The sequence below is a fragment of the Trematosphaeria pertusa genome, assembly GCF_010094035.1.
Source record: "Trematosphaeria pertusa strain CBS 122368 unplaced genomic scaffold BU26scaffold_6, whole genome shotgun sequence".
Lineage (NCBI taxonomy): Eukaryota > Fungi > Ascomycota > Dothideomycetes > Pleosporales > Trematosphaeriaceae > Trematosphaeria > Trematosphaeria pertusa.
In genome coordinates, this window is record NW_022987217.1 from 1,833,463 (window position 1) to 1,857,829 (window position 24,367).

General features: G+C 53.4%; 7 protein-coding genes across 7 annotated transcripts; 3 read left to right on the forward strand and 4 right to left on the reverse strand.

The window, feature by feature from the left end:
• Nucleotides 1-553: 553 nt before the first annotated feature.
• On the forward strand, nucleotides 554-2,250 carry BU26DRAFT_564114 (uncharacterized protein; the record flags this gene model as incomplete). The annotated part of the gene is made up of 7 exons (XM_033833254.1): nucleotides 554-851; nucleotides 911-1,030; nucleotides 1,088-1,254; nucleotides 1,396-1,479; nucleotides 1,541-1,586; nucleotides 1,639-1,959; nucleotides 2,015-2,250. 7 exons carry the CDS (start codon nucleotides 554-556, stop codon nucleotides 2,248-2,250), a joined length of 1,272 nt encoding a protein of 423 aa, XP_033685245.1.
• A 1,363-nt stretch (nucleotides 2,251-3,613) lies between these two features.
• Nucleotides 3,614-10,167, reverse strand: BU26DRAFT_455788 (P-loop containing nucleoside triphosphate hydrolase protein). The gene is made up of 8 exons (XM_033824893.1): nucleotides 7,965-10,167; nucleotides 7,362-7,845; nucleotides 6,586-7,199; nucleotides 6,238-6,533; nucleotides 5,780-6,100; nucleotides 5,432-5,687; nucleotides 5,296-5,375; nucleotides 3,614-5,242 (listed from the first exon to the last, which is right to left on the reverse strand). Exons 1-8 carry the CDS (start codon nucleotides 10,025-10,027, stop codon nucleotides 3,864-3,866), a joined length of 5,493 nt encoding a protein of 1,830 aa, XP_033685246.1. The 5' UTR covers nucleotides 10,028-10,167; the 3' UTR covers nucleotides 3,614-3,863.
• Nucleotides 10,168-10,808: 641 nt separating this feature from the next.
• On the reverse strand, nucleotides 10,809-13,588 carry BU26DRAFT_530636 (uncharacterized protein; the record flags this gene model as incomplete). The annotated part of the gene is made up of 5 exons (XM_033830972.1): nucleotides 10,809-11,295; nucleotides 11,345-11,600; nucleotides 11,747-11,791; nucleotides 12,140-12,959; nucleotides 13,010-13,588. The coding sequence occupies 5 exons, from the start codon at nucleotides 13,586-13,588 to the stop codon at nucleotides 10,809-10,811; spliced, it is 2,187 nt and encodes a 728-aa protein (XP_033685247.1).
• A 937-nt stretch (nucleotides 13,589-14,525) lies between these two features.
• BU26DRAFT_424967 (uncharacterized protein) lies at nucleotides 14,526-15,161 on the reverse strand (the record flags this gene model as incomplete). The annotated part of the gene is made up of 1 exon (XM_033823601.1): nucleotides 14,526-15,161. A coding segment is annotated over one exon (636 nt), but the record flags the coding sequence as incomplete, so codon positions are not given.
• A 1,415-nt stretch (nucleotides 15,162-16,576) lies between these two features.
• Nucleotides 16,577-19,126, forward strand: BU26DRAFT_518660 (uncharacterized protein). Its single transcript, XM_033828868.1, has 4 exons — nucleotides 16,577-17,413; nucleotides 17,467-17,555; nucleotides 17,604-18,595; nucleotides 18,644-19,126. Exons 1-4 carry the CDS (start codon nucleotides 16,835-16,837, stop codon nucleotides 18,691-18,693), a joined length of 1,710 nt encoding a protein of 569 aa, XP_033685249.1. The 5' UTR covers nucleotides 16,577-16,834; the 3' UTR covers nucleotides 18,694-19,126.
• An 827-nt stretch (nucleotides 19,127-19,953) lies between these two features.
• On the forward strand, nucleotides 19,954-21,728 carry BU26DRAFT_550439 (uncharacterized protein; the record flags this gene model as incomplete). The annotated part of the gene is made up of 1 exon (XM_033832051.1): nucleotides 19,954-21,728. The coding sequence occupies one exon, from the start codon at nucleotides 19,954-19,956 to the stop codon at nucleotides 21,721-21,723; it is 1,770 nt and encodes a 589-aa protein (XP_033685250.1). The 3' UTR covers nucleotides 21,724-21,728.
• A 216-nt stretch (nucleotides 21,729-21,944) lies between these two features.
• Nucleotides 21,945-23,810, reverse strand: BU26DRAFT_297743 (S-adenosyl-L-methionine-dependent methyltransferase). The gene is made up of 8 exons (XM_033821738.1): nucleotides 23,592-23,810; nucleotides 23,499-23,533; nucleotides 23,395-23,433; nucleotides 23,265-23,340; nucleotides 23,062-23,211; nucleotides 22,807-22,997; nucleotides 22,570-22,725; nucleotides 21,945-22,503 (listed from the first exon to the last, which is right to left on the reverse strand). Exons 1-8 carry the CDS (start codon nucleotides 23,685-23,687, stop codon nucleotides 22,194-22,196), a joined length of 1,053 nt encoding a protein of 350 aa, XP_033685251.1. The 5' UTR covers nucleotides 23,688-23,810; the 3' UTR covers nucleotides 21,945-22,193.
• Between the last annotated feature and the right edge of the window lie 557 nt (nucleotides 23,811-24,367).

Sequence of the window (24,367 nt, forward strand, 5' to 3'; positions counted from 1 at the left end):
CCCGCCATTGATGTTTCAAGCCCTCACATAATGCCTCAAAATACTGGCTTTTCTCATACTCTGCATCTATAAATTCACCACGCCTTGCCCTTGATTGATCCATCTGCCGCAGTCCCTCATTTCGACGCTACGAGGGTCACTTGTAGGTGTAAGACCCCGAAAGCGAAATAGGGCGAATAAGGGAAGGACGACGGACGACATGCGGATGGAGCGGCACGGAGAAGAGATGGAGTGAACGATACATACGGGTGTGTAATCGTAAAAGCGTCTCCATGTTTTGGTTCCGCGCAGTCGGGGAGAAAAGACGTGCTAGACCCTTTCACTCTAACCGACTCCGCGCTCACGCTAAGCCTTCTGCACCCACCTCGGAGAGATGCCTCTTCGTGCTCTTCACTCTCGCTAATCCCGCGGCCCCGCTCACCTTCACCCTGTCTTGCTCTTTCCTAACTTGCTTAGTGGAACTTTCTTGGCCCTTCATCCCGAGGTCTACTTGATCTATCCCTTCTTTCTTCTTAATCTGCATCCGCCATCCACCATTGTCCCGCCAATCCCTATGAATCTCACCGGTTCCTCCAGCCTCGCAGTGGTCCTGGTGTTATGCCTTCTTGCTGGAGCGAGCACCTTCATCGCCGACCTATCCGCCGCTTCGAAAAACTCTTCCGCAGGAGGATCTTCGACGACGACCTCAACCGGAGCCGGAAGCCTTCACCGTCGAGCCAGTCAGTGGGATGTTCCACATCCAGCTGATGATAAGCTCTGGGACAAGTCTGTCTGCAAAGGTGCAGCTCTGATCGAGGCCATAAGGGTGCCGGAGGGTGCGGCTTCTCATTTCTTCGACAATCAACCTAAGAGTAAGTACGTGGAAAAGCGATCTGTCTGGCCCAGTCACTCTGAGAGGTCACTGTTGTAGCAATTCAAGGACCTTCGCTGCTAGAAGGCATTGCCGGTTTCCATTCTCTCCTCAGCTGGACTTTCGCTAATCATGCCTCTCCACCTGTAGCCGTTCAAAGTCCGTTTGTGGAATTTCCGCGTACGTCGTTCGATCAACAGAGCGCAGGCCTACACGCTAACTGCCATGCTGTTGCAGAATCGTTCGAGGATTGGGGCTGGAAACTTTACGACGGCGACGAGCTTAACCCAAGGAACGGAGATTTCGAGTGGAGTGGCTGGGGCATCGCTGATGCGCTAAGGGGCATAGGGGTTTCAGACAAGCCCTACAATCATCCTGATGGAAAGATCCGGGTCTCTTGGGTGGTATGAAGGCCCTACGACAGCCATGTCTTATGTCAGGCTCGATGGACTAAGACACCACGTATCTCAAGTGCGAGCTTTGGATAAGACAATTGGTACCCATTCCTACTTAAAGTTTGTGCTGACTCGCTTCCACTCTTGTAGCACCATGGGCCGGCTTGGGATGACAACGGCGATCATAACGAAGTCAGAGGTCAGACCTACGCACACAATGGTAGGCAGTATCCGGTACGGTGAAGCACTTAACAACCAGTGGCCTCAGGTCTTAACGATACTAACATTCTCTCAGTTCACCGATGCCCACTTCCAATATGGAATCAATCCTGAAGAAGGCGGTTAGTATCCCCCAGCCTTCTCATCGCGCTCGTCGTATCTAATGGAAGCAAGTTATCATAGCTTTGAACCTAAAAGCTCCGGAATTTACGAAGGATCTCAATGACCAGGTTTGGCCAAAAGATCAGCTTCCTGAGCTCCGTCGGTGCTCGGATGTCATGTATGGCCTATGGAAGTTTTGGAAGAACATGATAGGGCAAAAGGATTCTTTCAAACGTCTCCGCTACTACGCGGTCGCGGCGATCACCAACCAGGATTCAAAGGAGATCATCGTCCGCGCCGTGGGAACCGATGACATTCCGGAATGGAAAGAAAGTATATGGGTCGGCATAGGCACGTACGACCAGCTGAATGAGCCCGGGGTGGCACTTTTGGGTACGTACTTGGCCTCCACCAGTAAGCAAGCGCTAACAAGAATTACCATGCTCAGGTGCACCATCTTCCTGGAGTCTGGGATATCTGCTCATACAGCACAAGGCAGACTTCGGGGATCTCCGTCCTGTTGGCGTTCGGGTCTTCATGTGTAATAGTGAGGCTGTGGGCAGCACTAGGAAGGTTTGCCTGCTTTGGTATCTTAAAGACGCGCCCCCTCCGCCCCCGAATACCTCGACTACCTCTTCAGCACCAAGCGCCAGTGGTTCCCTCCGTAGAGTTAGGCGAAATTAGTCTACAACAGAAGCGGAAGCGGGGTAGAAGAGATGCTGGTTACGTTAGACTATCCGTAAGAAAATCTCTTTCTTCAAGGTCTTCTCAACCTTTTCGTGTTCAAAGATATTCATTTGTCCTCTTAACTATCCTATGCTCGCACCGCGTTTGAGACCACTCGACCATTAGACTAGCACCACGCTCGAACCGGATGTTGTCAACTATTCCGGGTACCGCGTCCAACAGTGCCTTATACATTGTAAACCCGTATCCCCATTGACCGCCTAGCTTTTGCCAGGAAAAGGTCAGCCGGAACCTCGTCAACTCGTCGACGATGAACTTGATCGCCGATCTTTTAACCTTCCTCCAGAATCCTTTCCTGATACGCCCCTACTCCGGCGCTTCCTAATCCTCCAGCATGTACTCGTTATAAAGAGAAATTTTATTGCGCTCAGCTCCGGGGACGCATCGCGCCGCTCAAATGGGAAGCATCGAACCATTCGAAGATATCTTGGTCTGTGTCAAAACCGTAACTGCGCGAAGATTAAGGTTAGTGAAGAGCAACTCGACAATGCCGAAAGAACATAAGAGCAAATCTAGAATAAAAAGGGCAATAGAATGAATAAGACCGTAATTCCCGCCCTCTCGACCAGCTATCTAGATATCTAACAGCGAAACGCAGCAGCGGGAGAGATCTGGACCCAGCAGTGCCTGAATATTACCTTGAAATTGGTAAGAAATAGGAGTGTTAGATGTAGAGCTAGACTTATGATGAGAGAAGCTAGGAGCAGGGGAGCCGAAAGTAGAAGCTTCGGTATCGCCCCTAAAATTGGTAGGGAGCAGAAGCGCTAGCATCAGAGCCAGAAGCAGAGGATAACTGAAGACGCCAAGTTGCCTCTAGAGTAAAGCTCTGTATAGATTCCATGAGGTTTTCCAAGCGAGGAGGCCGCCTATGGAGGGAGTCGTCACCGCCGGAGAGAGTGAGACAGGGCTGACGCAGTTACCTCGCCGTATGTACTTCAGGTTCCCGCAGTCCCGCTCGTGCGATGCATATTCCTCGCGTCAATAACCGTTCTAGAAATATCCGGTCTGAACCCTGGAGGCAGACAGAGGAACAGTGAGCGAGTTCAAATCTATTATTCGTCGAGGGGCCTTCAGGAGGAGATTTTTCAAACGCCAGAGCGAAAGACATGCTAGTAGACATAGCGCAAGATGCGCATCGGCATAACGAGATCGAGATACTAATGCCGGCCGACAATGGGCTAGCCTGTCATGTTTTGAATGACATGATGAGGCGGTGTGAAGTGATCTGAATGAGATTAGAGTTTTGCGTGGAGATGCGAGGAACTCGTCAACCGAGCTGCCTCAATTCTGGTTGAGGCTTCTACGGTAGGTCATTCCCTATTATGGTGGTTGATTGATTCAAGACGGAGGATGAGCAGAGTCTCGTTGAGAAGGAGTGACTGCAACCGGCGGCACCTTTTTTGACATCCCGAGGCGGAATTATCTACGCCGCCGCTTCAGAAGGAGCAGCCATATTCTCTAGAGCTCCATACCGGTATTAAATTATGCTGCATGCCATAATGAAGCACTAGAAAGCCTCACCATGATCGCGATTCCATATGCCCTCATTCTCATCGGTCACCCAAATTCATCGTCCTGAGCTCCTCCTCTAGTGCTTCGGCGGGCGCAACACCAGCAGCAGGCCGATGATGCCGTCCTCCAATAGTCTCGCCGCATTGAGGGCATTCCGCCTCCTCCATGGGTCGCCCACATCGATCGACGCAGAAAGGATGTCCGTTGGCACATACATACCAACGGCCCCTGCCACGCATGCCCTTCGCCATAGCTGCTAGCACCGAGCGACGCTCCTCTGAAGTAATCGTGACTTGTACGAAGCCTGAATCCAAGTCTCGTTCAGCTGCATCCACTTCCAAGATAAGGGAGTCCAGCTTGCCGCCGAACTGCTTGCAGATAGCGCGGGCTTCTTGGGTGTGAGCCTTACCGTCCTCTTGGAGGGCTTTTGCTACATGTACGCCGCCTGTGTGCTGAGCCTCGATACCGCAGTACTGGGCGTAGAATATGTGACCTTCCACCTCGCGCTCGTAGTCTTTAGTAGCTTTCGAGTCGTTGATGAAAAGCACACATTCGTTTCGGTTTTTTGAGAGATCCATGTGAATCTTCCTGGGCAACGGGCCTTTTCGAAGCTTGCCGAACTCGTGGAGCACGTCTGCGAGTATAGCGATGTCGCATCGAATGAGCAACGCTATGGCCATGATATGGAACGTGACATTCGATACTGGGTTCTGGAAGCCTCTAATCATGCTCGCCTGTCCGCCGCGACGACGAGCAACTTCGGCAAGGCTCCAGAGCTGAGCGAAGGGTGTCGCATCCCGATGAACTTTCTGGAAATACTTCGCGATAGCTTGGCGAGTATTGATGATCTCAGAATAGCGAACTGACCCTGCTGTAACACGAGCGATGACCTTCAACTGGGCGTCTCGATCTCCTGTGAAATTTAGAGCAGACGGCGCAGTGATCTTGTTAGGTTTGGATGGTGCCTCAACTAGTTTCTTCTGCGCCGCAAATAGTCGCTCGGTGAGCGGTCCGAATACCATTCCAGCGGAGCTCACGAAGCGCTTGGTGCTCTCGTCAAGAAGAACACGACGGATGATTCGGCCGTAGCGGTTTATGCTACGCAATGGACCACGACAGAGGGCACATCCCGGGAGATTCTTCAGCTCGTCAGAGGAGAAGGGTGCCGACGCTTTGATCGCTTTCACCGTACCGTCGGTGTTCATGTCGTAGACTGAGGACATGTTCAGGTTGCCGTCCATGCTACTCATAGTCATTGCATGACCACAGAGTGGGACAATGATTGGATCTTCGTCAAGATTAACGTCCTTGTACTGGGCCATCCCGACATAGTCCACAATTTTGGCTTTTGTCGACTCCGGCGCGCACTCTTGGCAATATTTAGTACCTGGACAGATCTCGCCACAGAGGGAGGGGCCTAGCTCTGAATTAGTGACGTCCTGTTCTACCTACATTCAGTACGACACCTACATTGATGCCCACAGCGCAGGATCTTGGAACAACGCTTGGAACATGGAATCCAATCGCACGGTGCGGCGCAAGGCATGGAGCTGGGGAATGTTTAGTACTCCTAGCTTAGGCTACTTATCTCAAAGCAGACACATACCATTTAGTGTGAGGGCAAGCCGATGCGCAGTCTTCCCGAGCACATGGATTGCATGGCTCTCCGCATCGCTTGTCACATCGAGAGTGGCTGCAGGCCACTTCACATGGCTTCTGGCATGTCCCGCAGGGTTTCCCATTGTGGCAGGTTGCCGTGCACTGATGGCTGCAATTCGAGAAAGGCTTATCGCACTTCGCCGTGCACTGCGTGTGGGCTCGCTCCCCGCTCCAATTTGGACACAGATAACAAGGAGTCTTGCCTTTACAGCGTTAGCATGAGCCAAAAACTTCGAACCACATTCCGCCAATGTATCGGGGCACCTGAAGGCGTTCAGGGTATTGTCAAACTTACAGGAATGCCCACACTTCAGAGCGCCACCACATGGAACTCTACACGTGTAGCCCTCCGCATTGACGTCCACATGGCATTTCACCTTGACGGTGTGCTGGCAATCCACGACTTTTCGCTCTACCTGGACTGTGCATTTGATAGTGTCTTGGGACTGAAATTGCCAGCAGAGTAAATCCTTGACGATATGGCCGCAAGGCAAGACGACGTTGATATCCCTAAGTAGTTCCTGGCACATCGGATCGCACTGCTCCCCGCACACCTTCTTGCAGATGTGCTCGCAGCCAGCTTTTGTCCGGGGACACGGCTCGAGACACTTGACGTCTAGAAGCATGATTAGTCAAGTAACTTGGAAGATTCCATCCTGACGGGCTTCAGATCCAATCGATCGTCTGCCACGGCCATTCGAGTAGTTTGGCCTGTGTCCGAGGGCTTCCTAGAGGGAAGGGGAGACGACTTACTATCGTGTCGCAAGTCAGAATGGCACCTCTGCTCGCAAGGATGTCCGCATTTCAACCGGCGATCGCACCGTAAAGCGCATCCTCCTTCAGGAGCGTATCGCTTGAAGTCATCAGGCTGCGAGACTTCAATTGGTGTATCAGGATGTCTTGGGCAACAAAGTGCAAGGCTCATTCCAACGTTCCCTTGCTCTTGGAGCACTTCCAACACCTTTGACCACATTGGGACGCCGGCGCTGGTTGTACTATTGCCGATAATGTACATCCCGTGTTTTGCACGACTCAGGAGGACATTGATCCTGCAATAACTCAGCGAGTTCTCTTCGAAAAAAGATGAAGAGGTAGACTTACCGGTTTGAGGTCTTCAGAAAACCGCACTTATTCTCTTTGTTCGACCGCACGAGCGAAACGACCACGACTTTTGCTTCCTCTCCTTGGAAATTGTCCACACTGGCAACTTTCAGGGCTTGAAGCAGGGTTGTCTTCTTGATCATGCTCCCTTGGCCATTTATCGACCGCCCGTCGTCGACAATACCCGCTTTTTGAAGCGCCTCCTCATCTCGATCATCAAGAGCAATCTCAAAGATCTGAGAAAGTGCCTTTCGAAGTTTGAAAAGCTGGCCCAGGTAAGGCGTAATGACAGCAACGTCTTTCGGTTCGTAGACACCTTGCGATAATAGATGCGCAACTAGGCAGACCACAAGCAGGACTTCGAAATCATTAGATTTCGATGTCGCCACCTGCTCATCTTCTTCAACGCCTGCTTCCGGTGAAGAATGATCGAGCCAAAAGAGGCGTTTCTTCATCCCAACGACTTCAGGGTAGAGTGACACGTTCGGCGCATCCTCAAGCGCGGGATACAATGTGTGGCGAATCAGGGCGGAAATTGAAGGATGCATGCGACGTTGCGTCTCTAACGTGCTGAATGGTAGTTTGACGCCGGGAATACCCTTGGGAGGATTGACCTACAGACGCGGTGGTACATATTAGTAGATGGCTTAAACTAGAGGGAGAAGGAATTGACAAGCAAGATGACTGTCTAGTCTCGCTTCGTTGAAGGCCTCGGAGAATGGCTTTCCGGATCCAAAACTCAGGTACACCAGCACATGGGGGCAGGTCATACGTACCAGACGTTCGAAAAGCGACATGTCAAGGGAGTACCGCTTCCCTCGATAGCTCTCGGAGGTCAGATCGAAATTGCTGACGGAAGGCTTAAGTTGAAAATGGTCACCGATTAGGATGGCGTGTTCAACCGATGGCAGAAGAGCAGTCAAAGTATGGGCTTCCAAGACTTCGCCGGCTTCCTCGACTAAGAGGGCTTTGACTGGCAGCCGCCTCAACAAGTCCAGATTCCGAGCGAGGCCAGAAGTGGTGATGCCAATAATGTCAGCCTGCTCTAGGCAACGCAGATCGACATCCTGTCTCGCGGCTTCATCACGGACTTTACTCTTCCGATACGCCTTCATGGCCGCTAGAAACCTCCGCTTCCTCAGGGTCTGGCAATCGTTCATCCAAAAGGCGTTCAGTGCCTGTCGCTCAGCGGAGGTCATGCCCCAGACATCAGCCTCAGTGTCGAGCAGCTCGGCGACTGGACGATTGGTACGGCCACCGCTGCGCTATACGTTAGCGAATGTCTTGTATCGAAAGAGGGCTCAACGCCTAGATAAGTGCTGGCTATGCCCTGCTGAAGGCCTCCACAACGGCGCAAGCTGGTATGAATTTAGACGTACCTAGAGGCATTTCCTCGAAGCCAAACGTGGATAGCATGCTTTGAGCGGGCGACTCTCTTAAAGCCATCCTTATCCTTGCCCCAGAACTGACGGTGAAACTTAGGGTAGTTATCCTTCAGATACGGGTTTAGGCTGTCGAGTGCCCCTGACGTGATGAGGTCGCCAATGGCTCTGTTCACATACGCTGCATCATCTCGTAATGCTAGAGATAATAGATATCCTTCGTGCTTCTCCGTTCGCGTGCGCTCCATTCTTTTGCTGACGATTCGTAGATTCAAGTCTTCGAGTTGTTCGCTCTTGGAGCGACTGCCAATCCGAATGGCGCGCGCGATACCGTTGTCCAGAAGATGCTCCAAGGTCTGATCGAGTGCATGATTTGTGTACGTTACGACTAACATCGGACCCAGGTCCGCTTTCTTCTTGTTCGAAAGAAGAACTCGGGTCAGTGCCACGCTGGTATAGCTCTTTCCCGTTCCAGGCGGGCCTTGACAGAGGGCCAATCGACGTGTGAGCGCATGAACAAGCGCTTCTGCTTGCTTGACATCTAGGGTTGAACCTTTCGTGAGCGTATCTATGTCGAAGGGAACATTGGGAGAAAGAGCTAAGGGCTTCTGATTGGTCATGAGGCAGCTCAGATCAAACTGGAAACTTCGCTGTTGAGAATACGTTGGAGGTCCCACCTCTACCTCGCCGGATACTTCTTCCGAAGGTACGAGGAAGTCCGCGAATGGTAGGTTCTCTTTGCCAAGCATCGACTGCAGTGCAGCCAGAGTTGGGTAAAATGCCTGCAGAAGGGTCTTAGGGAACTCCAGCAGAGTCATCCTCAAGGAGGACTTGCGACCCGAGAAATAATCCGCCATCGTGGGGAGATCCCTCTCATCCGCCACAGCGACCGTTACGAGTGCTCGCCTAGGATTCGAGCTTAGATCAAGCCAGGGATTGTCCTCGTTTCGACCTGATCTGACAGCGTCCTCGTCGTCTTCACGCTTCTTCCGTTTGTCTATATCAGCGACGGTGCAGAATAAGACGTGTCCAGCGGGATCCAGAAGACAGACGAGAGATCCCGCTTGCAAACGGGCGTTCGACTCCCACCATTCCTGCCGCTGCTTTGCGGTCATGACTTGTAGACCCTTAGGTTGGTCGATCGAGACAGTCACACCGAGCCCTTCCCAGCGGTCGCAGTGCAGGGCCTGGAGAGAGACGTGGGTATAGATGTTCATGCGTATTCCCTGATCGGATCTTGCCAGCTTCTTGCCTGAGCCTTTCTGTCGATCCAACTCAAATTTTACCGCGTCCCTAATCTCGCCAATGGCTTCTTCCCTGTAAAGGCGGAAGTGTCGGTCGATGAGGCCGTCAATGCCAGGCAGATGGAGCTGGGAAGGATCGAGAACGGGGAGATAGGGGTTCCTCTCGCTTATAATTTCCTGAAATGTTGGGAGAATCTGGATTTGTCGAACGTCTTCCGAATCATTGTCATGTCTGGGACCCGCTTTGGAGAGATGGCCTGGAGCATCATATAACAGGCAGAACTGAGCTCTAGGTCCGCTGGACTTATATCCCGGATGTGCGATCCCAATAGCCGGTCCTCCTATTCCCAAGCGGATCTGAGAGCGTTCGATCCATTTCCGTGCATTCACGGCCGTGAGATCGCTCCGGTCGTCTGTAGCACCCCCAAGGGCGGATTCAAGGCTAGCGAGAATGGATTTGAACTCGTCGATGAGCTTGACCGTTTCATTCAAGTCAAGAATCTTAGAGAACGTGGCAATGGTCGGCGCGAGTTCGTCCAAAGAAAGTTCGTGGGCGAATGCGGCGATGAGCTTAAACAGCTTTAATGTGTGCTGACCGCCCGGACCGAAGATCGTGTTGTATATCGTGGCAACTGACGATTCTAGGAGGCCGGAGCTTATAACCTTGGGATAGCTGAGTACCTTCAGGAACGGTAATACGGTCGATTGGAAGACTTCCTTCTGGTTATTGATCGGGCTCGGGATATCGTCTTTAACCAGTTGAAGGACCCTCTTCAAGCCACCATCGGAAGCCAGAGCCTGAATTACCTCATGCATGCTTCCAACATCACCGGCTAGGAGTTCGAAGGCTTCTTGAAAGAAGGTACTGCGAGCGTGCTTCGTGAGCGGTCTCTCGGGCACTGAGTCTTCAGTGGTAGAGAAACGCCAATGGCGAAGTTTCGAATCCTGGGGATTGCTGTTCTTGTTTTTCTTCCCTCGATCACGGTCGCGACCGCTACGAGGAGGAGCCATGACGTCGTACCTAGGGGTTGGTTCATTAGCCCGCGACCCTCTTCAGAGTGCGCAATGCTAAGTCGGGAAGTTACCTAGCTGTTGTCGGCTTCGGTGATGCGGTTCGGCCGAAACACTCCGAAAGCGATCGTCGTTGCGACGGATATACGAGACGTCGATGGGAAGGAGCAGTAATCGACAATACTCGAGCTGGTCGCAGAAGCGCGACGGTGGTGAAGGCGACGGCGGGTTAGAGTTCCTCCGGTGGATAGGGTCAGGTGAAGGAAGGAGCGACGTGCTGCCCTGTCTAGCGGCCAACCTCTTAAGTGAAAGTCGGAAGATGGGGATAGGCCAGAGTAGGTCCCGAAGACCGCCAGCGAACAATGCCATGTGGCTGCGAACGTAAAAATAGGAATAGTAATGGAAGGGATAAGGTCTGGAAAAGGGCGTATGAGAAACGGAGGGGTGAGGGAAAAGAGAAAGTTTACATCATGTAAGACGGATGGCTAAGAAATCCGAGGGCGACTTCATCCCAATGTCTATCGTATGGTCATCATATGTTTTTCCGCCCCGTATACCGCTCTATCCAGCCACCCACGGGTTTCCCTCATCTCGACCTTCCACCCCCAATATCCTGCCCCAACCTATACCCACTAATCTTCTCCCACTCAAGCTTCTGCCTCGTAATCGGCAGTTGCCTCCTCAGCGCCTTGAACGCTCCCTCACTCATGCTGCCGAACGCCTTATTCAAATCCTCCTGATATTTCTTCTCCGCTGTCGCGATAGCCCTCACAATCTCGCCCGCACCTGCATTGCTTCCCACCTTGAGGCTCACATCCTTGTTTGTGAGCAGCCGCACGTTACCGTCCTCATAGTAATGCACGTCAACCTTGATGGCGCCGGTTAGCGTGCCTGACGAAGGCGTGTAGATGTAGTGGGAGCGCCAGCGTCCGTTCCAGAAGTTGGACGGCGAGTATTTGGAGGCGACGGTTAGGATAGCGAGTTGACTGTCGTCGGCGGTTGGGTAGACGCCGAGGCTGGATTTGGGGTAGTGTTCGGTTGCGTGTGTGCTTAGGCTCTTGACGAGGCTCTTCCTACACGTTGATCAGTATCCTCCTCTTTGAGGAATTGGGCACCGCATACACAAGGTCTGAGTGATTCGACTCCAACACGTAGGACTGCACGCCGCTCGCTTTCTGTGTTGCATGGTCGAACGCGAACGAGCTCTGACTCTCCACATCATAATATCTTCCATCCCCTAATGAGTTGTACGAGCTGACCAGAACCTCTTCGCTGCCGCCGGGGAGCTTCGTCGTTGAGAATTGCTCCTCGTTGTATTTCTCGAAGGCCGGCGCAAGCTCGCTCTGAACAGAGTCATCGCCGAGGATAGATCTAATAGCTGTAGAGGGTCAATCGATGTCGAAATAGGCGCGAAAGAGGCCCCGAATTTATGGACATAGGAGCACGGTTGCGGAAGGCGTACCTTTTGTGACGTCGGTAAGCTGGGAGGCGTTAACGTTGCTCAAGCGGGGCGTGAAATGGTACGTACCTCGCCTGGAGGAGCGCTCTCCACGAAGGAGGAGAGTGCTGCTGTTTTTGACATTCTGGGTTATGGACAGACTCGAAGGAACAGAGGAACTTTGTGTTTGAGTAGCGGTTCGTAACTTGAATTCCTGCGCCGTTTGGCGATGAGGTCGGAGCTGAGGCTGAGACGTGGGATGGTCTTGGCGAAGTGCAGGGATTAGCTTGCTATGCCATCTGATTGGTCACCACAGTCATTCACGAGCATTGCCGTATACGGATCCGTACAGCTCATTAAATTACTATGGCCGTCACTGCTATTCAAGCGTCCGTCCGAATGCCTTCCCATGCGCCACGCTAAATCCTTACTGAATCAAAATTATAATACAAGGAATAAGGGACATCCTCATTCGATACTCATCTTCATGAAGCCGTCGCTGGTATCGGTCATGCCCTGTAGACCGATCCTCTTAGGACCCAATGAAGGAGTCATACTCACACTGCCTCCGCTATTTGATCTTTCACCGGCAGCATGGCCCCCAGAGCCCTGCCCGTTCGCTTTCGTGGCCGTACCCCATAGGCTGCCGTCACGCTGTGCCGGGGATTGTGATAGTACCGGGCTGTTCTGGACGCTCACACCTGGAGAGACAGCCCGTCGTTTGATGGAATGCCCGTCAAGGTCGTCATCCCGCCTGCGCTTGCTCGATTTCTTCAGCGCATCGGCTGCAGTCGGCGGGGCGAGCGGCTGTGGTGTGGAGGACCGAGATATGTACCCAGAGTGATTGTTATTTTCGGATGCAGTTATATTGTTAGCTGAGGTCGAGGACACTGTTGGAGAATCCATGTTGACGTCTTCGCTAATTGCAGACGACCCGGCGCGCGGGAACGAAGGTGGTGGTGGCGTCTGCGCTGGAGCATCGCGTTGCCAAAAGTCTCTTCCATTAGTGTTTCTAGAAGCGCCAATGTTGAATGCTCCGAATAAACCCCTCGTCGTTGAACTGTCCATGCTCATGCCGCTCTCACTTTCTTCTTCCGGAACGCCCTCCAGCGGCCCCTCCAACCCAGGCACAGCTGGTAACAATGTCGGTGACGATTGCGCCGTAACTGAAGGTCGCTCGAAGTCATCGCTCTCTCGTACCTGGCGTATGATTTCGGCCTCGCGCCGGACCTCGCTGTCGATGGGTGCCGCTTCTTCGAGGAGTTCAGCCTTGATCCGTCCAAATTGTCTCGATTTTGGCTAGGAAGGTTAGCATTCTAATTTTGTGAACGCGTGCGGTTGCCACTCACTAGTAAGTTGCCTCTTCGTGTGACAGGCCTGCGAACGACCCCGGGCGTCTGTGGCATTGCTGCAGCCTCGTCGCCGCTGTCGTTTCCCGAGGAGATGTGAAGGTCGTTGGTAAAGAGCGAGAGGCTCTCACGCCTCGATCCCGCCTTCCGTATCACCGCTTCCCTTGCGAAATAGCCCTCGCCCCTCCCATTCGGCGGAGAAGCTGGCCCCGGGCTCGCCATGGAGCTATGTCCGCTTGCCGAGCTTGAACTCTTCCGACTCCGACCTTTGCGCAACCGTGCTCGTTGTATGCTCATAAACGTAGGCATCCCTCCAGGCGAGAATATGGTGGGTGGCCAGGCGCCAGGATTGCTTCCCGTGGGCGCTCCCCCAAATGGCGTGTTATTCTTCATTGCTTGCGGAGTCATCAGCATCGGGTCATCGTTGTCGTCTGGATCCATTGGGTCGCCTTCGTCGGAAGTGCTACTAGAGTCCTCAGATCCGAGCATATTGATGCTGCCCACAGAACTAGAAGCCGCAGTCCTATCACCAGCACCCCACGCAGCATGCATGTTCACATTTGGCGAATCGAATACCATGGAGTTCCCCCTCGGTTTCCTGGGGATCATCATGCCCTTTTGTGTGATTGTCGGCGAAGAATCGGGCGAGGACTGGTCGGCGAGGGTCGAGTGGTGGAGGTTGGTGCACGCTCTCGAGAATTCGGCACCGCGCGATCGACGAGGCAGGAGAGACGCCGGGGATGCGTAGGTGTTGCGCGCATCTAGTTGCGGGGAGAGAGGGACGCGAGCTGCGAAGTGAGCTGGACTGGGCATGGGCGTCTCTCGCGATGGCATCTGCAGAGACAGTCCTCTTGAGAGGAACTCAGGGCGCCTGGGCGTTCGCGGACTGGCAATGATGGTGTGATCATCTTTGGAGGCGCGCAGGGGCTCACGGAACTTGGGCGATGGCTCGAGATGGGGCGTGCTATCCGAAAGAGATCGGGCTTTGGGCGACTTCGACTTCTGCGGTGTGCGTACAAGTTGTGAGCCGGATGCTGCTTCGTCTTCGTCTTCGGTCGGTTCAGTTCGACTCCGCACCACCTCAGGCGTCATGATCGGAGTCAACATTTTCGTGGCGGATTTAGCCTACATCAGTAAAGATGTTGCTAATTGAACAAATCAGACATTCGAAGCTGATCTGTCGTTGTCGCGGTGCTTGGGGTTTCATGTTGGACGGTGAGGTGAATAGCGGGGGAGCGCTTAAACCTATCCAATCACAATCACGTGTAAACCCACAAAGAAAACGGACATCTCGGAGAAATTTAACAAATGGATGAAGAAATTTCGGACGATCCAGCCTTTTAACCCATACAAAGAGAGACACCGTTATTATTGCGTCCGCGGCCCAGTAGATTCAAAGCCTAGAATTCATACCTTATTCCCCCTGAATACTGGTACATGATCAGCGCATCTCCCACGGATCATTCTCAGATATGTCATCCCCAGCTCCGCTTCGTATGTCTGATATCACTCCTAGTCACGAATTGACAATCCCTTCGACCCAGGCTATGTCCTCCCAGGTTGCCTCCCAGATATTGAGCACAACCATGACCCATTCCGTTCCGTCACGCTTCATCTTCCCAATGCATCGACACTTCCTGCCCTCTATCAAAAGCCGACCGCTATCGACTTCGTAAAGACGGACTTGCTTCCAGATCGCCGCATCGTACGTAGCCTTGATATATGGAGGGTTCTTGTGGAATAGGTCGCAGAAGACGAAATGCTGTCTAGCTTCATTCCGTGACGAGCGTAGGACTCTAGCGTATAACTCGAAGATAACATTCTGCCCGTGTTTAGTTGCATGACTGGCCTGGTTGATGACCTCTCCGACACGGAAACAGGTCCTCAAGAGCAGGTCCGACGAGAGACCGACAATAGGTGAGCGATCACGAGCTGGGGCGGGAAATGGTGACCTAACGATGGGTTTCCGATCGCGGCTATAGCCTGCCTTGACCTTTTCGATGAGCTGGTGAGTCTTTGGTGTGAGTGGGGAGATGAACTGCCTGGTAGGACCCCGCGGCTTGCTGGTTTGGAGAGAATCAGGCGAACATGCAGTGTCTGTTGAGGCTGGCGGATGTGCAGCGGCATTTCCTTGTTTGGGTGCAGCTGATCGAACCGGTGAATTGTGTAACAACCCTTTGTCCTCGGGACGCCCGCGGAATGAATGGCGAACACCCCCCGCCTCAGGGTCCCGTTGATGAGGGACTTCCGGATGGTCTTCAGGCTGGATGTCAGTCGAAGGGGAGTTAGTGAAGTGATCAAAATCGATGGAATTGAAAATATCATCGAATTCATCATCAGCGATGGTCTCTTGACTGCTGTGTCCCACAGCCGGATGGACGGTGCTGGTATCCGAAACAACACTCGAATTGGAGACAGAGAACCGGTTTGCAGACGGAGTCGGGACGTTTTGGTTCGTTGCTACAGTTACCTGTTTCGGGGGAGCCTGCGCCCCGCCGCCTGCTGACAGGTTAGGTCGAGCCGACGCGAGCTGGTCTAGGGCGACATTAGAAAGTATATACGGTGAGTACAGAACATCCTGCGGATTGCTTGGGCGAGAAGAGTTGGCGGCATTATTTTTCCGGGCAGATTTCCTCGAAACTGGTTTTGTGACGCGAAGCCCATCAGACACGCGTCTCTGCTGTGGAGCTTTCGTTTTGCCAGTCTCGCCCTTCACCGGGTTGTCCTCATCCTGCTTCTTCCGGTTGCGCTTGCGCCCTCGGGCAGGAGGAGGCGGGGTAGGTAGCAGAGCTGGTGTGCAATTCTCAACATGTGGTGGCTCGGCTTCAGTGCCTAAGCCTAGGTAGTGGGCAACGGCAGGGTTGCGCGGCTTTCCACGGTTTGCCTGTGTTGGGCCGGTGGGCGGTGAAGATGCCGAAGGCTGGGGAGTAAGGAGCTGGTTTGGAGCCGGCCTGTTGATGGCTGTGAAGCTTGACGGGGGCACGGTCGCATCGCTCTGCAACGCCCTATATGCCGTGTCAGTGGTTGCGGACGCCTGAAAGATGACGGCCGGCAGCGGGAGGCGTGCGCAGTTGGGCTGCTCACGCGTTGTCACCAGCAGTCTGCATAGCCTCCAGAGCCCAGCCGCGATAGAGGGCCATTGCTCGGCGATAGGCCGAACCTTGGAAGTGAGGGCAGCTCTTCGCAGAAGGTGAAACGTGAAGCCTGAGGTGCAGGAGCAGTGCAGTGGACAAAGGTTGAGAAGTGGCATGTGCTGCGCTTAGTCAGAAGCACTCCCCGCTAAGTGCGGGACGCGGCTCTTCGGAACATTGACGCTATGAAGGCAACACTTCACATGCCGCGTTCGCTGCGATCGCCACAACACACGTAGCCGTTACTGCAACTGTGCTGCTTCTCCCAAGCGGAATATTCTTCGCACTTCGCACGCTTCTGCTCGCCCTTTCTCTCGTCCTTGACGCCTCACTAGCGGGGTCCCGCTCACGGTCCTGCACCACCGGCTCTCCACCTTCCTCCTACTCTGACCTCATCACGAAGGCGGTCTAAGCCCCCGCTCCTCCCACGCCTTTGGCTGCTCCGCAGTCGATCCAATCGAAAAGCTCAGATCTTCTCGCCAGGACCATACTACTTCGAACAACAGTCATTAATAGCAACCAGCTGACAGCTACTTTCTATCTTTCGATCCATCTCAGACATGCCGGTAAGCCTGCTCAGTTCTCTATACCATATACGCATATCTTCTCTTGTGACCCGTTCTTGCATTCGCCCTTGCGACAGTCCTTGTTCCTCGTTTTCCATCTTCATTTCTTCAAACTTTCGTAGCTCGTCATGGCTTTACTCCTTTCCCTAGCCCAGGAGCCGCTGCTGTATGGTGGAATGCATGCAGCCCCTCCGTCGTACTCCACATGCGTCAACTACACCCCCCGAACACGCCCATCGGACAACAAAACGCCAATCACCCATTCCTTGTCTCTCAGATCCAAGTTCTCCCGCATGTCATCCCTCAGATCCAAGTACTCCCGCAAATCATCTGTTCGATCTAAATCGTCTCGCAAATCATCTGTCCGCTCCAAGTCGTCTCGCGCAACCTCGTCTCTCCGAACCTTGTCTCTCAGATCAATATCGTCTCGTAGGACTTGGTCTGTCAGATCTAAGTCGTCTCGCATGACCACAACCTCATCCCTCAGCACATCAACCCTCAAGTCTACATCATCTCCTAAAAAGTTACATCGACACAAAAGCTCGGAAGCATACGAAGACTTGCCTCTTTCTGAAAACCCTTGCCCGCTTTGTTTCGTGGACCAATGTCGAACTATACTGAACAAATGGGTTCGCACACAGAGGAAGCCGTTCTCGGCTGTTACGGTCCAAATCGATCGCCTGACCAGCGAGCAATACGAGGAAAATGTAAGTTCTCTTTGCCATTGTCTCCATAATACTAGTAATAACTAGCTGTGCAGGACCTCGGTGGCCTCGTCGACCTCATTGAGGTGATCCGGATCCAGGATTCGGGCCCGACTGAAGCGGCTCGGGCTATCCGCAAGAAGCTGTATGCTACACATGTTCGACGGTTCTGGCCCTTCTAACATGAGGTCAGCAAGTACGGAAATGTGCATCGGCAGTTGCGTGCTCTCATCATTCTGGACGGTCTGATACAGAATGCTGGAACACGCTTCCAGAAGAACTTCGCCGACGAACCTCTCCTTGAGCGTTTGAGGCTATTGGCCAAGGATGATATGGTAGACGCCGAGGTGCGACAGAAGGTCAACGTCCTCTTCCGACAGTGGGCCGTAGCATACAAGGGCACACCAGGTCTTGAGCGCATCGCAACTCTCTACAAGGAGCTGCCTCGCACGAGACGTCCACAGCCGCATCAATCACGCATCGTCCGGGAGAATGAGGCTGAAGCGGAGCGCGAAAATGCAGCTTCGCCCCCGGCCTCTCCGACTACGACCAGGCGAAGCCCGCCGCCAACACAGTTTCCACAACCTTCCTCGTCTACGGGAAGGACAGTCGCTCTTGGGTCCGCACCCACCCCAAGCTCATCCCTGTTCAGGAAGGACAAAAAAGACAAGAAGAATAGGGGCAAGGCTTTCAATCTCGAGAAGGAGAAGCATCAACTTCTGGAGACGATTGCTTCAGCTTCAGTGGCCAGCACCAACCTAATGAACGCACTGCAGTTGATCAACCGTGAAGTGCAGCGCGTCAGCGAGAACCCGGAAGTCATGCAGCGATTCGAGACATGCAAACTCCTTCGGCGCCAGGTCCTCCGGTATATCCAGCTGGTGGAGTCCGATCAGTATATCGGGAGTCTCTTGAGTGCGAATGATGAACTCGTCAAGGCTCTGATGGCTTTCGAGATTATGGACAAGAGTATTGATGACGATAGCGATAGCGAGGCTGAGGGACTAAGATCCCCTACCACAGCCATGGCTGGATTGAAACTCGATAACGCACCGCCAGCGAAGCCGCCGAGGCCCACGAGCATTCCAGTGCCCCCACTTGCCGCTGCTGGAAAACAAAAGGCGGAATCTGAGAGCGAACCCGAAGAGGAGGATGATGAAGACAATCCCTTCAGCGATACCAATGGTGAGCACATGTTGTACTGTTCTAAGGACGTTGCTGACCCCATCATAGCCGTTAAGACACCATATGAGCGCGGCGAGCCGACTTGGAGAGACGTCTAAGGAACGATCGAGGTGATATTTATGATTTTCTTGCATTATTGACAGCTTTAATGATGTTGAATGTTGGGTATACCCTTTGATGCTTGGGTAGTCGGGTTTTTGGATAAAGGCTCGACAATGTCGTGGTTAGAACTGGACTCTGTGTGATCATTCACGATCAACTTGTGCAAATTGATATATTCAACTTTTCATTGCGTTTCGGGAGACGCCAGCATGTCGCGCTCAACCCGCGCCACGCGGCACTGCCACGAAATCCACGAATGGCGACGTCATCTTTCCCGCCGCCAAGCCGTCTCACGTTAGTTCGGTCGGCGGCAATCAGGACGGAAGCGCCTCAGCTGTCTTCCCATATTCCTATTTCTTGCTTGTGCTGCCCTCAATTCTCCTCCATCCGTACTACCGCTTGTATCTTTCGACATCACGTTCGCATATTGTGAGTATAGATGGTACTCGTGCTTAATGAGTCTCGAATCTAATAGATCTAGAGTCTAGCGCATCGCATTTCAGACGCCACCCCTTACGTAGTCCGCTTCCATTCCTATACTTCGCTACACCTCCTCACCCGACCGCTTCAATAAACCGAAATGCCTGCCTCGACCAAGGGCTCCGTTTCCTCCGCCGCCTCCTCTGTCGCGAAGCCGGGCCCCGTCAAGATGCCCTGCTACTGCGGCGATGACTGCAGTTTCTGCTGCATTCCTTGCACGGTCATGTAACGCCGACCTTTTTGGGCGAGATGATATCACGACGGCGCAATTGGTTGGATACTGTCGTTCTTTTGGACACGGTTTAGCAGAACACGGACATGCTCTACATTACAGGAAGGTCCTGAAGCCTGCACGGAGTTCTGTTGGATGAGGAAGGAGAATGTTGCTACGGAGATATGTGCATGCGGAAAAGGGGTTTGATTTGCGAACTTGTTAGGTACCTATTGCTTCGCCACGTCCCTACACGAGCACCGCCACAACAGCATGAAACCAGCAATTCGAATTGTCTTTCCGCCACGTCTCTAATTTGCCTATTTGCCCCTGTGTGTTGGGTTGGTTTATGTCGCCTCAGGACTCAGGTGCGGGCTTCCTGGGCGCTTAGGGAAACACTGAAGATGAAGGCGGCACAGCACCCTATCAGCGATGCCTGGAGTGTCAAAAGCCGAAGCCTCCCCAAATATCATCGCAAACAAGCCACTCATCCCATCTACTCATTTCTTAGACGTTCCTCCTTTCGTGCTTTTGTATCGCGTTCGTTTCGTTTTTCATCGTTTCCATGATTTTACCACTCATCCATCGCGACGCACCCCCTTCCATCCCATCCTCGTCCCAACTCTCAACATGCGGCTTCCCAGCAAACAACGACATATACGGCATCGGCATCCGAATCGGCATCTACGCCCAAATAATCGCCGTCTGGTTCGCAAACTACTTCCTACTCTCCGAAGTCCAGGTCCTGCGCGACACGGTCAGCATCTTCAGCGTCGCGGTGTTGATCGTCTCCCTGATCTACGCCTCGAACCCATCCTCCGTACACGCCGTCGAAGCCTTCATCCTGCTGCAGATCCTCGCGTGGTCGTGCATAATGGGCGTACGGGCGAAGTCTTCGTATACGAGTGTGAATTTCAAGAGCACGGTGGTGCGGAAGGTGATTAATGAGGCGATTAATCTCGCGAGTTTGTGTCTGCATGTCTGGTTTTGGTGGGAGGGGTTGGATCGGATGGTGAAAACGCCGTGCGGGACCTTTTTGATGTATGTGGTTAAGACGGATATGTTTGGGTGGGCGAGGAAGGTTATGATGGGGTTGAGTGTTTTTGTGTTGACGGCTACGGTGTATTGGGTTGGGGTGGAGGCGTTAAGACCTTGGGCATTTGTCAGGATGAGGGGGGTTAGGGGGAAGTTTGTGAGGGCTGTTAGGGAGTGGGAGGAGGTGCAGGGAAGGGAAGGAGCTGATCCATTGGGGATTGCGGTGGTGGATACAGATGGGAATGTGGATGCCGACGCGGATGCTGTTCGAGAGAGTCACGAATGCTGCTCTCAGTATTCTTGCTCTCGATGCTCGCCTGTGCAGTCCGAGTTCAGATTGGATCGAGAGGCTACGCTCGTTAATCTACCAAAGAGAGCAGCGACAGCGCCGTGCGGAGATCTTCGACCTTCTCCTCGGATATCTGAACGCGCGACGCCGCACTCAACCCCGGGATTGGCATGGAAGTCACCTCGGCCTCTATCATTCAGCAACCCTGCCGACCAGCTCTCTCATCCGGACTTCGCTATCCTCCGCCAAGTCTACGAGGGCGAATGCTATATCCAACACTGCGTTTCCGCGACTCCTTTCAACAATGCCGGAGCCGGAAAACCCCTTACCCCACTCACAATCATCCGATCAATTCTTTCGCCCAGGAAACATCAATCCGCCGACGAGAAAGACAACCCAAGGCCACCTCCATCATGGCTGAAATGCCACCTGCACATCTGGAAAACCTTCCTCACCTTCCGCTTCCCGCCGCAATCCTTCGTCATCTACTCGGATCTTCGACAGTCGCGACTCCTCGACCCACTCAATGGACCTTTCCAAATGTACGCCTCACTAACCTACGCCTCCTCACTCCCTCCCTGGCCCTGCATATCCCTTGCCTCGACACTCCTCCTCACGGCACCCTCGACTCCAAAGAAAGTCCGGCTAGCATGGTACTACGCGCTCGTCGATCTGTGTGTGCATATCCTGGTTATCTTGCAGCTGGAACTCACGCTGGTTTGGAATAGGGTGAATGGGCTGATGGGGCTATGGACGAGTGTGGGCCAGTTGATTCCTTTTATCATTGGAGTTGGTGGGCTATGTTTGGTTGGGGGAAGGTGGATAGCTAGGTGGTGGGAAAAGAGGAAGAGGAGAGAGAGCGGTAAGGGGTTAGTGGGAAAGGAAGGAGTAGGTGACGAGGAGAGAGAGGGGGCGGTCCTTGGGATTGAAAAGGAGGTTAGAGAGGGTTATGCGAGGTGGAAGGAGACTTATGAGACTGGACTGAAGAGAAGGGGCTGCGGCGAGGTTTGAATGATTCTACGAGCAACGAAAGCATGCATTACTTTAACGTGATTTCTCTCCGCCATCTTTTCCGGTCTGGACCATCTCATCCTCTCCAAGGGGCTCCACTCAGTGGCTTCGCATGCTCGGAACATTCAGATGGATCCGTGGTGGTGATGTTCAAATAAGGTTTGTCGCCACGTGCTGTGATTCTGAAAGCGGAAGGGGCAGACGCACGGGAAGCAGCGTCTGTTGACGCTTGAGACGACTGTTGTTGCTTTCACCAAACGCAATGAGGTACATCGCTACGATGCAGAAGAAGCTCCATTTTTAAGTCCCAGCGAGCCCGTCAAGCCCGCCCAAATGTTCCAGAAAGGTATGCCCATCCCAACGCACGCTATGCATCAAACCACACTCCAAAGACCTCCCTCATTCCCATTATCCAAGCAGCCGTCCCCAATGCAACAACTCCCCCTTTTCACGCCAACGGAATACCCCCTCTAATCAACCGCATCCACGGGCTTCTGTGCATACACCACGTAAAAATTGTGCTGGAACCGCATCTTCGGATTCTTAAACTCTTTCCGCAACTGCGCACAGAGCACCTTGACCTCCTCAGGCTTCCAGCCCCACGCACTCGTATAGATGCGCAGCGTCATGCCCTCCAGGTTATCGAGGAACTGCAGCAGATTGAAGGCGCCGACTTCCTTGAGCGTTTTGTCCTTGGGCCACGTGCCGACGGGGAAGGGGAGCGTGCGCGAGTGCACGTTGGTGAAGCCGGCGTCTTTGACCCAGGTTTCGATTTGTGGGCTAGAAGGGAGTTAGTGAGAGGATGGGGAAGAGGGAATGGGAATGTAAGTAGGATGGGAAACGTACCCAGGATCAGGCTCTACGCCGAACTTCCGCAGCCCGTCTGCGATCCTGTCCGCCCACTGGCCTATTGTAGTGTCTTTGTTGTACTCGCCGCCGCTCGTCGTGTAAAAGCGTGTGTCGAAGTCTTGGAACTCGACCCAGCCGCCGGGTTTCACATACCTATATACGCCATGCATAAGTCCTCATTCACCACCCAAAAGTGCGCGCGCGATATACGGAATAAGAACGGGAGGGACTGACTTGAAACACTGCCGCATCAATTTCGACCAGTCTCTTATCGAACACGCTAGGTACCGGCTGTGGATATAGTCAAACTTGGTCGAGTAGACCCACTCATCCTCTAGGTCGTCGACTTCGAATTTGACGTTCGGCGGTACGAGCGAGGGCTGGATGGGCGAGATGTCGTTCCCGAGGATTTCTGCGGACGGGTACTATATAAACACTTATTAGCTACCGCATACAGTATGGTCGGAATTGTGGGAGGGTGTAATTTACCTTGTCGCCCATGTCGATGGCCCAAATGCCAGTGCCAGTCCCCAGATCCAATACCCGCTGCGGATTGTCTCCAATCGGCGCGAGATGTAGCTCGCCTCCTAGTCGAAGTGTCTGGATATGGTGGTACAGGTCGAGCCGGTCGCTTTCCAACTGTGCCTCTCGGTCAATCGCTGCCTGGAAAATGTAGGGTAGGTTTTGCGCACGTCGTCGTTCGGGAAGTAGTACTTCGCGCCCTCGTCTTTGAAGCCATGGTATCGTCGCCCATTCTCGTACCGGTAGCTATAGCGCAACTTATGAGCTTGGATGCTTTCGAAGTAGGGAAGGAGGGCTTACTTTAGCACCGTAGATTTGAGCGATGTAGTGTAGCTCTCCCTATTGCCCGAACATATATTAGACCAACTATCTTACTGTGCAACGCGATGTTGGTTCGAACTCACAAGTCATCCCCGTACGCAGAGTCGCCGTCCGAAGGCTACAACACTGTTAGCCGCTTTTTCCCCACCATTCATTCTTCGGCCCTTCCTACCTACCTCGGTCGACTCCGCCTCGATCCCGACTTCAGGAACGTCGAATTCCGGACTAGCAGGCGCCTGCTGGCTCGGCTGCGCTGCACCGCTTGACGCCATGCTCGCTCCCTAATGCAACCTCCACTTTTCAAAATCTTCCCGCAGCGTCCAAAAAGAAGTAAACGTTCGTACAGTCCCGTCGGTGTAACTTAGGCCAAAAACCTTCCCCAACGCTCACACGCAGGAGCAACGCAGTACTTGACAGCGGCGAACGCGCGAAAGGGCGGGGTGAACAAGGGGGGGGGCTCCGCTCCATTTAAGTAAAGGCCCAGGGTTCTTTGAAATTGCCGTGCGTGCGCACATACACATGCACATGCCATGCGACTGGAGAACAGGGCGCGGAAGCGAATCCGGGTGTTGCATGCGCGCCGGGGCGTGTGCGTTGCAGCCCATGGGCTTCCCAGCCCCGTCGTCAGATCAGCTCACATCGCGCACTCAAGGACAAAGAAGGGAGAGCCACTCGCTTCGCGGCATCTGCCGATTTCTCCGCCTGGCACACACAGGTTCTACTCTACCTACCACGCGTGCTAAGCGCACTCGTCGCTGACTTTGCGCCAGCACCACGCGAGTTTGTCGACGGGGCGCAGAGCGTTAGAGATCGGTGGATCGCTGAAGGGATGGACTGCGGACGGGCCGTCTCATCGCGATCCCTGCATGTGAGTCAGCACCCTCTCTATTCCAACCAATAACGCGTCAGCGCACGACAGCTCCGGCCGACGCCTTTTTCTCTTCTAGGCGCG